This window comes from Scheffersomyces xylosifermentans (genome assembly GCF_036884685.1).
Source record: "Scheffersomyces xylosifermentans strain CBS 12540 chromosome Unknown RJT20scaffold_8, whole genome shotgun sequence".
Classification (NCBI taxonomy): domain Eukaryota; kingdom Fungi; phylum Ascomycota; class Pichiomycetes; order Serinales; family Debaryomycetaceae; genus Scheffersomyces; species Scheffersomyces xylosifermentans.
In genome coordinates, this window is record NW_027042946.1 from 23,939 (window position 1) to 41,325 (window position 17,387).

General features: G+C 41.6%; 5 protein-coding genes across 5 annotated transcripts; 2 read left to right on the forward strand and 3 right to left on the reverse strand. All coding sequences in view use genetic code 12, as the record gives it.

Annotated features, from left to right (window-relative positions):
* Positions 1–1,899: 1,899 nt before the first annotated feature.
* RJT20DRAFT_100918 (cell-wall agglutinin N-terminal ligand-sugar binding-domain-containing protein) lies at positions 1,900–3,327 on the reverse strand (the record flags this gene model as incomplete). The annotated part of the gene is made up of 1 exon (XM_064915651.1): positions 1,900–3,327. A coding segment is annotated over one exon (1,428 nt), but the record flags the coding sequence as incomplete, so codon positions are not given.
* A 2,339-nt stretch (positions 3,328–5,666) lies between these two features.
* RJT20DRAFT_151643 (MFS transporter) lies at positions 5,667–8,242 on the forward strand. The gene is made up of 2 exons (XM_064919055.1): positions 5,667–5,770; positions 6,221–8,242. The coding sequence occupies exons 1-2, from the start codon at positions 5,750–5,752 to the stop codon at positions 8,051–8,053; spliced, it is 1,854 nt and encodes a 617-aa protein (XP_064771708.1). The 5' UTR covers positions 5,667–5,749; the 3' UTR covers positions 8,054–8,242.
* Positions 8,243–8,721: 479 nt separating this feature from the next.
* DAC1 (Dac1p) lies at positions 8,722–10,173 on the reverse strand. Its single transcript, XM_064920968.1, has one exon. The coding sequence runs from the start codon at positions 10,044–10,046 to the stop codon at positions 8,781–8,783; it is 1,266 nt and encodes a 421-aa protein (XP_064771709.1). The 5' UTR covers positions 10,047–10,173; the 3' UTR covers positions 8,722–8,780.
* A 1,176-nt stretch (positions 10,174–11,349) lies between these two features.
* NAG1 (Nag1p) lies at positions 11,350–12,595 on the forward strand. The gene has a single exon (XM_064920967.1). The coding sequence runs from the start codon at positions 11,606–11,608 to the stop codon at positions 12,362–12,364; it is 759 nt and encodes a 252-aa protein (XP_064771710.1). The 5' UTR covers positions 11,350–11,605; the 3' UTR covers positions 12,365–12,595.
* Positions 12,596–12,747: 152 nt separating this feature from the next.
* HXK1 (hexokinase 1) lies at positions 12,748–14,922 on the reverse strand. The gene has a single exon (XM_064917898.1). The coding sequence runs from the start codon at positions 14,504–14,506 to the stop codon at positions 12,803–12,805; it is 1,704 nt and encodes a 567-aa protein (XP_064771711.1). The 5' UTR covers positions 14,507–14,922; the 3' UTR covers positions 12,748–12,802.
* Positions 14,923–17,387: the final 2,465 nt, after the last annotated feature.

The following is a 17,387-nucleotide window of genomic DNA, read 5'->3' on the forward strand; positions in this document are numbered from 1 at the left end:
GTATTATATATTATTGTGAAGAATGAACAAGAGATTCAAAGTTTGTAAAAATACCTGTAACTGCCTGTGCCATGGCCATCGAGGCCATATATAGGATTGCAAGGTTTTGAATAAGCATTATATTTGTGAGTGATGATGTTGATAATGCTTTTCAAATATTCATTCAAGAATTGCAGCATTTACTGGATGTTATATACTGAAAACATTTTAGATTGATTAGATGACTGCCAAAAGAATTTAGCAACTATTTTAACTGCATTATCAAAATGCAACCTTGACTATGGAACTACAAGGTAATATTTTTTGCTAGTTACTAGTGACAAATGACGTAGACGCTGCTGTCAAACATTGTACATGTTGACTCGTAGTAGCTTTTCAAAAAATGACGTGGTTACTAAATGAAAACAGGTCTCAGGATACAGCTTCATCCAGGAAAAGGCTTCAACAGTATGTGTAACGGAGAGCGACGTGCTTTTCTGCCCCCCCCCCCCCCCCCCCCCCCCCCAATAGAATGTAACTTCCAAGCCATCTAATTGACACTTGCAAAATATATTGATATTGAATGTATCCAATTGTGTGTATATGACCTAAATGAATCTATGTAGGAATAGAAATTTAATGAAATATCGAAAACATGCCTTCGAAGTCAAAGGGATGCAAAATAGTACAGGAAAGAAAGAAAACGAAAATAGAATGCAAAAAATTAAGTAACCAGAGAACAAAAATGTTAATATCAGTCCAAACTGTGCGGTGTATGTAATCAAGAAGAAACCCCGAAACATTGAAAGTTTAAAACAATAACGTTGTTATAAGAGAAATGAAGAGTATGCTGAGCGAAGAGATCTTCGTTATACATCCTGTGCCTTGGTAACTTGTGACATCAGGTGTACGGATAGATGTTGCTGAAGTAGTTAATTGCTGTAAAGTGGTTGGGGAACTCGAATCTGTGCATGAGGTTGTTTTACCAAATTCATTACTATCCGAAACCACTACATCCCCTTTTTCGTGGCCGCTTGCTGTCAGTTCATGAGGTCTCAAAGGAATTGAAAATGTGTCTGCAGTTTCAGAAGAATTGATTTCACTTGTAGCAGACAATGTGATGGGTGTGTAATTATTGCCACTGTGACTTGTTGAAGGCAATGGTGTCTCCCTTGTCAGGCTCTTACTTTGGTTGCCATCATTGGCAGTTGATGTTGATAACTCAATGGTCTGAGTATCACTAGGACTGCTGCTGGATGCGGAGACCACAATTGTAGCTATCAAAGAGCTTGCATCTGTATCTATGCTGGAAAGCCTATCTTCGGAAGATAATTTCAGGATAGTGCTAGTAGCTGCACTCTTAAAACTGCTTTCCCCATGGTCTAGCGTAGCAGTCAAGTCATATGTTGACTTAACAACACTTGCATCAGGTTTGTCGGATATTACTTCAATTACTGTACCAGTCTGACTTCCAGATACTATGTATGTGGAGGTAACATCACTAGTCCAAGTTGTGGTCCAGGTTACTTGAGGATGACTTACTGGTATGGAGCTGTTGTAGTAACCTGTCCACGCAGTCGAACTTGAAGCGGAAACAATGCTAGATGGGACAATTATAACAGTATCGGTGCTGCCTTGAATTTCGCTGGTAGCTGATTTGGAGTACTCTCCAGTCCAAGTGGACGTCAAAATACTTTCAGATACAGATGGTACTTCCACGATTACAGTATCAGTACCACTTTTGTGATCACTAGAAGTTACTGACGTAACGACGTCTTCACTCGAACTTGGCGTACTACTTGTATCAGACGACGGTACTTCTACAATTACTGTATCAGTTCCACCTTGATGGTCTGTAGAAGTAATTGTTGTTGTGAAGTTACCTGTCCAAGTTGATGTAGTAGTTGTCTGTGCATTTGAAGGAACTTCGATAATTACTGTATCAGTTCCACCTTGATGGTCTGTTGAAGTAATTGTTGTTGTGAAGTTACCTGTCCAAGTTGATGTAGTCGTTGTCTGTGCATTTGAAGGAACTTCGACGATCACAGTATCACTACCACCTGGTGTATTAGTAAGGGTAAGTGAGCTGGTCTGTAAGCCTGTCCAGGTCGTGGTTTTCGTAGTAGTGGGATTAGGCGGTCTCTTTGTTGGTATCTCTACTATGACTGTGGCAGTTTGTCCTGGGGTAGCGGTGACAGTTGTGGTAGTCGTCTGGTACCCAGTCCAAGTTGTAGTGGTAGTAACTGTTGGAATTGGTACATTAACTTCAATTGTTTTGGTATTTCCTGGAGCAGTATTGAATGGTAATGTAGTCAATTGAGTTGTCGACTTAGTCCAAGTCTTGGTAGTAACTACTACAACGTTACCATTAGAACCAGTACCTGAATTATCATAGTTACCCCAGTCGATAATAGGATTGTACCTGTATCTATAAAAATCAGAACAGACGTAGGAATTAGTATAAGAAACTGTAAGACTTGAACTCAGCTGTCTTATTAAACCATCGATAAATGGTCTAAAACCAGCAGGAATGTTGTTATATGAGATCAGAAAACCATTAGAAGTACATCTTGGTGTAAATGAAAAATCAGATTCCGTTTCAGGGAAGTACCAAGCATTGAGCTGATCAGTGATTGCGGCATGGACCGAAGAACAGTCCAAAGTTCCACCTGAGAAACGGAAACCTAACTTACCAGACCTGTAGCCATTAGGACAGTTTCCTGCCAATAGGTAATGTTGGTATTCATTTGTAGATGGAGCAGCTCTGTTCCTAAATACGATAGTGTCAGGATCGAAGTCGTCGGGCATGGGAGAGCCGGCTTGGAAATTGGCTGTAGTTGACAATTTATTTGGACCATCATTGAAAGTCACTGTATTAGTACCAGGTGTGAAACAGGTAGAGTCTTCAAGATCTGTCTGTAAGGCACTTTCACCAACATTAAAGGTTATTGGAAAGTTCACAGTACCACTTGCGTATGTTGAGCCAGTAACGATTTTAGCTACAGTACATTGTAATTGTGAGAAGGGCACAACAATTTCACCAGGACTGAACTTACAAGTAGCGTAGACATCATTATTCACCTTAAGATCGACTGAATTGACACCAGCAGGTGTTGTGAATTTAAACACACAGGGCATATTTAATGTGAACGTATCTCCTGCTTTTTCTTTGCTTCCATCAATAACCCAATGCAATGTTGCAATCCAACTGGGCTTGTCAGGAGATGTAATAGAATAGTTACCAGCATTTTGGAATACAAGTGATTCAAAATTTGTAAACACACCAGTAACTTCCTTTGCAGCTGCAAAAGCGACAGAACCTATTAGTACAAGGTTTTTAATAAGCATTTGGCTGAGAAATTTGTGGTTGCAAAGTCATTTTCTCCAGATTTGCTTCAAGAAATACAGCGTCAATCCAGAGTTATATATTCATCAGCAATTGAATCAGAGTCCTCATATCATAACTCCGAATTCCAAGAGTTGAAGTTCGTAAAAGAATTTCTTAAAAGAAGACTCATTGCATAAGATATTTCATCAGGGATGTACAAATGGCTTAATTTTTTGGCAATAACAATGTATATGCCCTGCTTGTTGCTTCGGTGAATTGTTAATTTGTTCTTAACTGGCCGACATCTCCGTCACCATTAACTGTATCTACTTCCATTTTTGTAGTATAGCAATCCTTTTCTCGGTTAAGAACTAAACTTTGCCAAGCAAGAGCACTGCAAGTAGAATATGCACCTTCACTGCCCCTATTTAGAATTCAACCGTTTGTAATGCCGATGATGTCAGCTTGATCGGTACTAGCTGAACATCGGTATGAGGGCTCCTGGAGTAAAGCTCTCATTCGACATGGACATGTTGGAAACTGACGCAGCATTACGAGTTTTCGGTGAAAGTTGTGCACTGATACTACCAAATTATACACATGTGCCAATAATATTGGAACTGAATTACGATTGTAGCAAAAAGCTAACACTTCTCGCCATTGCGTCCGTTGCTCGCCTGAAAATTTAAATATAATGGTGCATACAGTTCTTACAGAAAAATTATTAAAGTTTGATCCAGTTACAAAACCGGAGATTTTATCATTCACTATTCAAAGCATCAACGGAAATCTAATCCTTTTGGGGTTACGAACAATGGTCGAATCAACCCTGTTTATTCCAGGGTCGGTATCTTTCGTAAAGTGCTATCCCAACTTTAGATTGGGACTAAACTCTAGTCTATAATGCGAGCAATTATGAATCCAAGCGTAGTATTACTTCCTACGCACACCAACCACTAGAAATGCTAAAAGTCAGTTTATTAAAGTGGTTACACTATGATTGGTAAAGTTCTTGTGTTGGTTTGGAAACAGGATAAAACGAGATAGGGTGGAATCAACAAAGAATTGCAGCTGTCATTAGAAGTTGCCCCCTGGAATTTACTAAGTCGTCCCAGCAGCATTGTGTATCTGATGGTATAATGCGGCAGCATCAGCACAAAATACACTAGTCGTAAGCCTATTGTATAGGATTTTCCATCGGCCTGATAACGGTATTAGCGAGGTAATTGCACCGACTAATACAGACCGCGCTTTCCAAGAATCGACCGTCGTACCGAAGCAACTAAAAATACAACTGCAACCACATTTTGTCTTAGTAATTCCATTGTAATTACTCAGAATCAATACGTAATCTGGATTCATCTAGCGAAACTCCAGTATTTCACCTTAAAACACCAGGTACCGATGAGTTATTTACATTGGAGTATTACCGATGCAGCGTCGGCAGTAAAATTGGACGATATGCAGAGCATCGGAGTTTGACTGTCAAGTGCGGCCGACTGTAAATCCCTCAAATCTCTGACTTTAATGCCGATAGGGCTGAACACAGATTTCCTATTTGGGTGATATTATTGGATGGACGTATTGCGGCACGGATGTATCCACCCCAAAGAAGGTAGAGAATGACGCATTAAGCCGCACTAAGCCGCACAAGTGCGTGTGGATACCACAAAACGGAAAAGAAATGCAGGTCTCCGACGTGTCATCGCGGCTACAGATGAGATAGGATGATTCCACCACGGTGTAGATAGCAGAAGGTTGCAATAGCGATGACGGAGCTCAAGATGTGACCAAGGCAGGGATCAGCTACATTGAAGTGCTTCTAGGCGCAAATGCCTTTGGTGGTGGCAACAGAAACACAACTTCCATGCCTCAGGGCTTAAACACGTAAGTCAGTCCACAGGCTTTGGGCCATGGGCATGGATGATGGATCTGTAAGTATAGTTATCTTAGAACTGCTGCAGCTCGTACTGGACGAGAGGAGCAATGAGCCTCCATCCCCACTGGGCGAAAAAGAAATCAGTCATCGTCAAGTTCCACTACGACATATAGAATTCTTCTTTGATCTCGTGTTTGTGCTGTCATGCTCAATTGACCCTCCTCCGTTGACCTCCAGGAGTTGTCCAGTCCCAATGGTATAGTGTCTATCTTTTGCGTTTCTTGAACTTTCCATCTTGCTTGGCAGCCGCTTGTCCTTAGTGGAACCTTGCCGTCCACCGGTCTACCCAGGGCTCGCTGCTAACCACTTTCTCCCTCGCTGTCTCACTGAGCCTACGACCGACAGACCGATCTGAGCCATTATTAAACTTTCCCCCAGCCAATATTATTCCTGCAACTCCCATAATTCCGTGCGCATAGAAATATTTTCTGTGCACCCGCCGCCGCATTGCCACAAAATAATCTCAGATAGTATAATATCGGGTATTATATTGTTGATTAACTATGGCCCCATCACATGTTTTGGCAGATGCGATGGAGGTGTTTTAACGGTTGGACGGTATGGGTCGGCAGCAGAAATCCGTAGCAGTTGGGACATATAAATACAATGCGGTGTCACCCTTTTTGGGAAGGAAAGAATGAGGAGTGTTTGCATTGAGAATTGTATCTTTATTAGTTTGTTATACATTCAGTTGTCCATACCAGCTGTCATTATCATAACATATAAGTTTATTGCAAATAGCAACTAGCAAATTACATTGCACAGTTCATTGCACAGTTCATTGACACTGCAAATTACACTGCAAATTACATCCCATTACACCTAGTCTTGTGGATTTAGAAAAAAGCTCATCACTAAAGAAGCTATTACCAAAAGCCACAACCATACGGCTATATAACCCAAAAGCTCTTTCATAACTATTCAGAACCCTCGGGCCATTAACTAATAAAATTTTAACAGTTACAATGGACCAGAACAATAATAACACCTCGGACTCCAACACCATCGACAACGCCAGTTTGGACTCGGAGAAGGTGCAATCCTATGGAGATGCCTTACAGGAACAGCACAACAACAACCTTACTCCTCACAGAAGTATCACAAGATCGATATTACACTCCATTCACAGTCATGACAGCGAAGACAAGGAGGACAGAGAAGAGTTGATCAAGCTTATCTCCAACAACAAGGGTGTGGATAAGCTTGTTTCCGAATTAGAAGAAGGTACCGGTAAATTGGGTCCTTTGGAAGTTCCTTATGATTTGAAGAAAGTGGTTACTCACCCAGATCCTTTATCTGATTACAACGAAGGAGACGAATGGAGATACCCAATTGACTCTGAAACCGGGTTAAGACTCGTGGAGTTCATTCCAGGAGACAAAGGAAACCCAAAGAACTTCTCCGTAGGAGTTAAATGGTTCTACACTGGTTTATTGGGTTTTATCTGTTTCGTTGTCGCCCTTGGTTCCGCCATTGTCACCGGTGACTTGGACAGACCAGCTGAGTTCTTTGGAGTCAGCGAAGAAGTCATCATTTTGGCCTCGGTCACAGTTTTCGTCATTGGTTTCGGTGTCGGTCCATTACTTTTTGCTCCTATGTCTGAAGAAGTCGGAAGAAAACCTATCTATGCCGTTACTTTAGGTGTCGCTATCATTTTCATTATTCCTTGTGGTGCTGCCCAGAACATTGGTACTTTGATTGTATGTCGTTTAATCGACGGTATTGCCTTTAGTGCTCCAATGACTCTTATTGGTGGTTCTCTTGCTGATATCTGGGAAGGAAAGGACCGTGGTGTTGCCATGGCCATTTTCTCTGCTGCTCCTTTCTTGGGTCCAGTCTGTGGTCCTATCTTCGGTGGTCTTTTGGCTGACCATGCTCCAACCTGGAGATGGATTTACTGGACTTTCTTGATCGTTGCTGGTGTCGGATACTCTTTCTTTATCGTTCTTGTTCCAGAGACCCACGCTGGTATCTTATTGAAGAAGAGAGCTAAGAAGTTGAGAAAACAAACCGGTGATTCCAGATACAGAGCTTTGAACGAATTGAAGATCAGAGAATTCAAGGAAGTTGCCAAGACCTCTTTGTTGAGACCTTTCGTCTTATTGAGTGAATTAATTGTCTTCTTGCTTACCATGTACATGTCTGTCGTCTACGGTTTATTGTACATGTTCTTTTTTGCCTACCCAATTGTCTTCATGCAAGGTAAAGGTTGGTCTGCTTCGATGACCGGTGTCATGTTCATTCCAATTGGTGTCGGTGTGATCATTTCTACCCTTGCTGCTCCATTCTTCAACAAGGACTACAACAGAAGAGCTCAAGTTTACAGAGACAGAAACGAATTACCACCAGCCGAGTTGAGATTGATCCCAATGATGGTTTCTTGTTGGTTCGTTCCAGCCGGTTTGTTTGCCTTTGCCTGGTCTTCTTACCCAACCATTTCTTGGGCTGGTCCTTGTTTCTCTGGTTTAGCTGTTGGTTTCGGTTTCTGTTGTTTGTACAACCCAGCCAACAACTACATTGTCGACTCCTACCAGCATTACGCCGCCAGTGCCTTGGCTGCTAAGACCTTTGTCAGATCCATTTGGGGTGCTTGTGTTCCACTTTTCACCATTCAAATGTACAACAGATTAGGATACGAATGGGCCAGTACCTTGATGGCTTTCATCTCGTTGGCTTGTTGTCTTATTCCATTCTTGTTCTACAGATATGGTGCTAGAATCAGAACCCACTCTAAGTACGCCTTCACTCCAGACATGAACGGTCCAGTGGATATTGAAAACCACAAGGAGGAAGACTATGGCCATTAGACTATGACCAAAGTGGGAGAGAACAGGAGAGAAGGAGAGAAGAAGAGAGTTTCATGAACCTAGGACAGTTCATGCTATTTATTATGACTTGCATTTCTAGAGGCTTCCTAGAATTAATACCGTATTTAATATCAATATCACCAATATTGTCCATCTTATAAGTATATACATAATAGAAGTACATCTAATAGAGAGAGAATTGTAGAAGTTGTAGTTGCAAACAGTATTAGCAGGGAACAGGTGTGTGTCTCATAGCATAAGCTGTTGATGTGAAGTAAGGTTTACAAGGATTAAATCTTGAACAGCACACCAAAGGTTCCATTTTTGATGAGATTACTAGTTGTTCTTAGGGTTGTGTGTTCTCTTAAATAACCCAGAGAGCGGTGAGCCTGAGTTGTTAAGCATAGCATTACTAGAATAGCTACATCCCATGGCTATTTGATATGCAATAACTTAAGAAATACAGAATACAGACACCAGTTTATATATATATATATATGAATAAATATAATAAGGTGAGGCTCTCTTTCTATCAAATCTTATCATTTCTTATCATTTCTTGTGATTTCTCTCTCCACTACAACTTCCTTATATAATGTCTGTCTTTAAATGCTAACACTTCTATAATGTATTTTAAATGGTATTATATATATGATTTTATGTACTCTGTATTCACCAATACTATGTATATCTTGGGGTATACTTAATGCAATCAGCTCATCTCTTCTTACAAAACAGCCATGATCTTACCTTCATTGGCACTGAAATCTTCAATGTCACTGCTCTTAATCTCCCTGCCCAACTTGTAGACCTTTTGAACAAAACCAGCCTTGTTCAAGACCACCAAGTCAGCGTCACATCCAACGTTTAGGAACCCTCTTTGGTGCTCAACGCCAATGGAAACGGCAGCATTGTTGGTGACTGTCTTCACGGCCTCAGCCAAGGAAGCCTTGGACCATTTCATCAAGTTTCTTACACAGTGAGGCAAAGTTGTAGAAGCTCCAGCTAACGTCTTGGTTCCCTTCAAGTACAATCTGTCTCCAGTCTTGACTATGAATTGGTCATCCCATTTGTATGTTCCGTCAGGCAACCCGATCAAGTGCATGGCATCGGTGACCAAAACACACTTGTCTGGGTTGGATCTGTATGCTAAGTTGACCATTGAAGGATCAACATGGACTCCGTCTACGATTAAACCGAAGTATGGAGTCTTTTCATCGCCAACTTCCGGAGAGTTGATCAAACCAACAACTCCAGCATCTCTGTGGTGTGGTTGAGGCATGGCATTGTATAAATGAGTTACCATGGTGGCTCCGTTATCGACAGCCTTAACAGCAGTCTTGTAGTCGGCCATGGTATGACCCAAGGAGAACACGATGTTCTTCAGCTTAATAATTGGAATGAGATCCAACACTCCAGGTATCTCTGGAGCAGCCGTCAAAATGCAAACGTTGTCGACCAAGTTAGCCTCTCCTCCGTAGATGTCGTATAACTTGGACTCACCTTCTTTGGCATCCACGAATGTCTCCACTGGATGACAACCCTTCTTCTCGGCACTGATGAAAGGCCCCTCGATATGAGCACCCAACGAGTCCGTCTGAGTAGAAGTTCTAGACTTCTTGTAGAATGGTAGCACCTTCTTGTAGGTTTCTGGGAATGTGGATGGTAACGTTGGGCATGTAGCGGTGACTCCGGTAGATAAGTATTTGGTCATGGCGTCCTTGTAGAAGCGATCAAAATGGGCAATGTCTTCTGGAGTGGACTTGGCGTTCAAGGCAGAGAAGCTCAAGCCGTAGATACCATTATTCTGGATATCCAAGAAGCCCGGAGATATGAAGTTTCCATGGATATCGATGGTTCTGGTGATATCGCTAGAGTTTGCTGGGGGATGACAGATCTTATTGGTGGAGTTGTTGATGTAAAGATCGGTATTTTCGTACACCTGACCGTTATCGATCAAGTTGCAGTTGGTGAAACGAGTATAGGAAGGCATGGTTTTCTGTAGTTGATGTAGTTATAATGGTAAGGAAGTTGATATTTTAAGAATTGAAAACTGGAAAAGTGAAAAATAGACAGTCACTGCAATTTCTTGTAAAGATAGCAATTACACTCTGATAAGATAACGGTTTAGACCTAAACTGGGTAACAGTTAACAGTGAGAAACTACTCTAAGTGTACTATTAATACCAACACTAGTCGATAGTAGTCGAGTTTTTCAGGGTAAAAACGTCTTTCCAACCCATTAAAATTAGCCACCCATATCTCCAACCATGCGTGCTATATATACAAACCATCCATTTCCTCCACAACTGCCCGTATCTTGTCCCATTGCTTCCATATTCCATACTTTCCATGGTTTCGTGATGAGAGATGAGCGGATTACCGCGGCCGGGTGATTAGTGGGGCATGTGGAGCACGCAGGTCGGAAAAATGTGACATGGGAGATAGAAAATGCAACATGGTGCATGTTGCATTGGTCATGTTGGCGGTACTCACAGGTTGCACAACAGGAAAAAGAAAGCAAGAAAGAAGTGAAAGAAGTGGAAGATACAGGAAAACTGCAAAAAAAGCAATAGCTTCCTATCGGTGTGGATGAAAAGAAATGAGTTCTGCTGGGGGGAAACAGGGAAGTTCCAAGGAGAAAGTTTCTGGTGGCAGCAGTAATACAACGGTGGCAGTTACAGTAGAAATTTAATCTTTGTACCGAGAAATTAATTGGATATTGGTCTTTGGAAATTGGTCTTTGGAAATTGGTCTTTGGATTATGGAAACTGGTCGAAAAAGACTACACAATTGAATTCCTAGAGACTATACTATAACTCCATAGTCCATAAGAATGTGGGAACGTTGCAGTAGAATGAATTCACAAAAAGAAAAACCCAGTAACCATACAGTAGATCTCTCAGAGTGTGTCGTGCAATACCGTACCGATATTTCGTGGTGTGGTGGTTACCTCTTTCTACCAGCAGCTGTTACAGAATCTTTCCCCACACGCCCACAAACCGTACCTATGTTGCTATCTTATGATTCCGAGTACTAACAGTGGGTTTTCCAATACTACATACATACATAAAGACTTACATTGAGACGTACATACGGACATTGATTCATACATTGATACATACATTGATACATAAATTGATACAAACATACCTCATACACTCATACACTCATTCATACATTCCACTACTCCATCCACCACCTCTGGTTCTGTATGTATCTTCTACTACTGACAAAAAACAAAACCATCTGTCCCTATTTTTTTTTTTCTATCGCTAATTAGATTTCTGAATCTCGCTGAATCTCTGCTCTCTCGTCTGACTCCGAAAACTACTTATACAGCCGATTGTCCCCTCTAGCAATCGGTTCCACCAGAAAAATTCCTGACATCGTTATCGCAGTCTTTCCCGTAACGGTTCCATAGGTAGTGCAAATAGCTGTACCCCCCACAATTGAAAAAAGTCATAGCGAAATTTTGCAATCGTTTGCAATTCATTAGTGATAAATATCCTATTTCTTTGCCCATATCGAGACAAAATTTGTACCAAAACCATGAAGCAAGTATCATTCTCGTCCCCAGAAGACGCCTCTAACTACTTGGCCGAATATGTCATCGCCAAAATCAACGGTTTCGCTCCAACTCCAGAAAAGCCGTTCGTTTTAGGACTCCCAACAGGATCTTCACCAGAAGGTGTTTACGCCAGATTGATCCAGGCGTACAAGGAGGGCAGAATCTCGTTCAAGAACGTCGTCACATTCAACATGGACGAATACTTGGGTTTACCCGCTACAAATGACCAGTCGTACCACTATTTCATGTACAACAAGCTCTTCAACCATATCGATATCCCAAGACAGAACATCAATATCCTCAATGGATTGGCCAAGGATGTCGATGCCGAGTGTTCTAACTACGAGAAGAAGATCAAGAAGTACGGTAGAATTCACTTGTTCTTGGGTGGTCTTGGTCCAGAGGGCCATTTGGCTTTCAATGAAGCCGGCTCCACCAGGGACTCCAAGACAAGAAAGGTGTCTCTTGTTGAATCCACGATTATCGCCAATTCCAGATTCTTTGGCAACGACAACTCCAAGGTCCCTAAGTTTGCTCTTAGTGTAGGAATCTCCACCATTTTGGACAATTCCGATGAAATAGCCCTTATTGTTTTGGGTGAAGGTAAGAAGTTCGCTTTGGAAAAGACTTTACACGGAACCAAGAATGATGCCAGATTCCCATCCAGCTACTTACAAGACCACCACAACGTTTTGATTGTCTGTGACAATGCAGCTGCTGGCTTGAAGTCCAAATTGTAATATAGTTCATGGTTATGGTTTTCATGTGTATAGGAGGAATATGATATTGTATCGTACGAAAATAAACGTAATAGAGAGTATATGTAACATTTAGTAGAAGATGACCAGTTTTAAATGAGGTAAAAGTGAGGTAAACTATAGAAATAACGATGAGACAATGCAATGAGGACTCCCAGAAGATAATTACCCTTCATAAAGGAGCTTTCTTAAAAGGTAAATTGCGAAAACTAATACTTTCCCATGGCTATGACTTCCCCTCAAATTAGGCTGCAAAAAGTTATATCGAAAGAATATCGACAAATGCAAATCTCTCTATTCCACCAACTACACTTACCATGTCCACTTGGGATAAACTTACAATAAACTCACGATAAAAACCAATATCCTGAATTCTAGTTTAATATATTTACAATGGTACGAATCTATAAACATAACCATTCACGAATAGTAAGCTGCCCCGATGGCAGCACCGATGATAGAGCTGTTTTCAATAAGCTTGAAGTCGACCTCTAAACCCAACTTTTTAATATCTTCATTCTCATTAACGTATTGCTTGACCAAGTTCCTGTACTCGTTGAAATGCTTCAACACCGACCCAACATATCCAATGTTGATGTGGGTTGAAGAGAACTTGGCGTTGTTGTTGTGCTGTTGGAGCAATTTGATGAAAGAAACAATGGACACAGCAACGATGAACGACGCTCTCTCAATAATGCATTGAACAACCTTCTTTAAGGCAATGATATCAGCAAGGTTAACCTCTGGCTCCGACCATCCGTACTGAGTACACAATTTGGTCTTGATAGCATCAAAGTCACTCGACTCGTGGATGAAACACATCAACTCGCCGCCGAACCCATCGTATGCATGAGTCAATATGGTTTCTGTGTCGAGGACATTGACAAAGATCTCCTTAGCTTCAATCAAGTCCACAAGCACCAAACGGGTCAATTCTGGCAAGTATCTTCCGCTTGTCATCAACTCGTTGGGCTGGAAAAGGCTCTCTGACACCGGGTCAATGGTCATATATGGCTTGAACTGATAGTCAAACAGGCCGAAATGCTCATCGATTAAGGTATCATATTTGGTAGCAATGCTTTTCACCAAACCTTGCCCAAATAATGACAATTCCGTGTTGAACAAGATCTGATCATGGTCCTTCAAGATCTTATCTGAATGAATCTTCTCGGAGCTGGGAAATGAGCAGCACATATTAAAGCCCGTACCCAAGACAAGGGCCAACTTCATATACTTATCCAAGAAGGCACCAGCAGAATAGACGGCTAACGAGTCATTGAGAATGCTCTTGATATCAATGTTCAACAGGAATTCCTTCATCAACACCGACTCCAAGATGGACTTTAAGTCTTGATTGTAGATCTCCGGATGAATAGTATAACCTTTGCTGACATGAACGATCTTACCATTGTTATAAGATGTAGTTTTCAATGGGAAAGACCATGTGATACCGGTCTTTATTTGGTTATGGACATCGATTAACTGCTGGGTTTGCAAGATTTCGTTGATTTTGGCACCAATAAACTTGAAGAAGTTGTAGTCGAGAATCTTGAAGTTGTTGTCAATGGTCCATTGGTTCTCCGATATGATATTGATTCTAGAAGACCTATCTTCTTCAGCTTCTAAGCTAGGAGGATCGATCTTGATGATAGCGATTCTTAAAGTAGAACCACCTAAGTCGATACATAAGAACTCACCGGATTCGTTCCCAGAAGGCGAGATATTGTAGTTGGGCAACATGGTGATCTTGGAGTTATCCAATAACGCTTCGTTGAAGTCATGGATCAACTCATCGGTCTGTTGATGGAAGTTCTGACTTGTAATCTCGTGGGTGAAGTCATTAACCACCGAGGTCAAAATGCTGTTGTTTTCACTGGCAATAGACGAGTCTGGCGACGAGTCCGAAGATCCAGGCGATGCTGAAGAAAGCATATCTATGAAGTCATTATCAGGGTTCACGGAACCATTAATGGCTATGGGAGCAGTGGTTGTAGCAATGGTAGCAGCTCCTTTGAGCTCAGACAAGCCGGAAGAAAGTATTATAGCTTCGGATTCGGCAGACGAGACGGCATTCTGGGAGCTTGCAGTGGGGTGAATCATGACTTTGATAGCGGTTTTAAACATGCAAAAGGGTATCTTTGTTTGAGATATAACAACGAAAAGGACCAATTTTATGGTTCTTGGGGGGTTGAAATCGGGCTAAAAAGGAGATAACGTGGGGTATGACTGGTGGGGGGGTTGTAACGACTGATAAATCACGCTAAAACCTTGGTAATGACTTTTAAAACGAACTTTTACCTGGGATTTCTGGCCAAACGGAAGAATGAAATAAACGATAAAACCTGAAAATTCACTAATACAACTGCGATAAAACGAAGAATAATGTAGGAAAACCTAGGAAAACTCGGGATTAATGGCGATTTTCTTACTCCGGACAAACTACAGACTCTCTTGGTGGCTATATATACATTCAAACACCCATCCGTAGGAGTTTATACCGATTTTTCACCGTGGGATTAATAGGTACTCCCGTGTAGTACTGGCAAATTAAACAATTACATTAATCCAGTGCACCATATAAGATTATAAAATTAATAAATTATTTAGGCGTGAGGGAACTTTGCAGGAGGAATTTGCTGGCGAAAAAAAATGCAACCCCGGAAGAGAAGCAGGGAATATTTTTGGAGGGAAGAGGGAAAAAATGTCACTAGCGAGTAGATAAAATGTCAGTACCGAGTTGTGTTGTGGGTGGGAGGAAGGTGGGGAGCTCAGACTTGTCGTGGGAGGTGGTGGAGTGGGAGTGGTGATGTGGTGAGAAGTTGTATGAGAAAAGTTTTATGAGAGATATGGTAGAGAGGGGAGTGTCTTTAGTATGAAGAGGTTCCGTTCTGTTCTACTGTTCTACTGTTCTACTGTTCTATGGAAAACCAACTTTCATACCGTTAAGCTGTTAGAGTAAGTTTGAGTAGGTATGTGAGACTTGCTGTATAGTTGTACTGTAGTTCTGTAGTACTATGCTTCTACTACTATATGCAATGGTTTATCTGTTTATCTGTTTATCAATTTGTCTATTTGTCTCTGTGCCTGTCTCTATTTGTTCCCATCTCTCTCTCTCTCCCAGTATGAGCCGAGTTCAATTATTCACTCCACCCCCCAGGTTCGAATAATGGAGATCTCCCAACTAAGTCACCACCACGTCTACCTTCCATTGCATTGCTCCCTACAAACAACTCCCACTCCATGAAATGCCCCCGATCTACTGATCTGCCTTATGCTCTGGCACTTTCCAATCAACCAGAAAAAAATGCAACCTCCAACCGAATCTGAAATCTGCCCTCAAGCCACCCAACTGCGGCTTTACCATGCCAAAAATACCCACGACCAAGATAGACGGGACACAAAGACACACAAAAGACCGAACAGACAATACACAACAGCAAACGGCAGACGGCAGACGGGGTCTTGAGGGAATTGGACATTACTGCCAGTGGAAATACTGGTGTTCAAGTCGGGTGTCGTAGTTTCGTAGGGCAATTGCTTTCCACGCATGCCAATCTTCTACTACTATTGCTGCAACTACTGCTAACGACTACCACTTCCTACTACTTCCTACTACTACCACAACCACCTCCACCACCACCATCTCCTAGTAAATCCTAGTAAATCCCACTGCCATTGCTGTGTTCCACACTAATCTACCCCATACCAGCTGGTCGGAAAATCCTCATGTATAATGGCTTTCATCAGGTTGCATTTTTCTGCACCGCGCGTTGTTGCTAGAACATCAATCTAAAAATCCTGGGGCCGATCGATTCTACAAGGAGACAAAGGCACCGACCTGTCACTAAGTGAATTAGAGAGTTGCGATAGAAATCTGCCATCTTTCACGTATCACACTCTTCCCACTTCACACTCTTCACACATTGCTTTCCTCTTCTTTCCTCTTCTTTTCTCTTCCCAATCTTCCTTTATCTTATTCTTCTTATGTCTTTATCGCCGACTACTGCAACTCTCCCACAATAAGATCTCTCTGCAGTGCTTAAAAAGCATCTTCAACGTTGCATTTTTCTAATCATTTTCTCTCTCGTTACATTTTTTTACCGAAGCGAGCATTTCTTCGCTGTCATTCTTACCCCATAATCACGTGACTATAACTGTCCAGTTGGAGTGTAGTTCTTGATGGTTACATTTCGTGAAACCTTGCCATTAAATCTCTTGTTCCTGGTGGTTGCATGAAGATTATACCTATCGGATGGGCTTATTCGTCTGTACAGGTTTACCCCTATCACTGGACGATTTACGGTAAAGATTTCTGCATGGTTGCTGGGTTCCCCCAGCCGGAAAACTCCATATAAAGCATGCCTAGCCCTGGGACCCCATACGTTTTAGTGTTGTTGTTAGTAGTATGTTACCTCGTATAAATTAAATTCTCTAATAGTTGCTCTAACGACGGTAACCCAGTGATGCACTTGGAGATCCCAAGATTCTTTCATTAGGCCTCCGTTTACGGGGTTTTTTTACCGATGTAACCGGGTGATTTTTGAGATCCAACGGCTCAGGATTCGCCGTTATTTTGCTCTTGTAAGTTCATGTTCGAACCGGAGAAGAGTTGGATTGCAACGTAATATTAAAATCTTTTGTTGTCACAACTTTGCAAGTATTATTCAACCCAGCAGCAAAAGCAACATGACGAAGAGAGTTTTGGGGTCTGTGCGTGAGTGATGACTGACTTTGAGCAGCGATCATCAGAGCTGAGCTTTAGGTAACCATTTTCAGACATATGTTACTTTCGTGGAACTTTGCTCAAGGATAGTATTTTACTACTGAGTAGCGCACTTTCACTTGTAAGCATAAAGGAGGCTGGATTCATTTCAACAAAACCAGAATCCTCTTGGACCTGCCAAGTTTTGAAAAGTCCGATCTGTATCCTTGTCACATAGTTGTGAAGTAGCACATTTCGCTCTAGGAAGATGGATACACAGTTTGAGTGAATTTACTCCTTGTT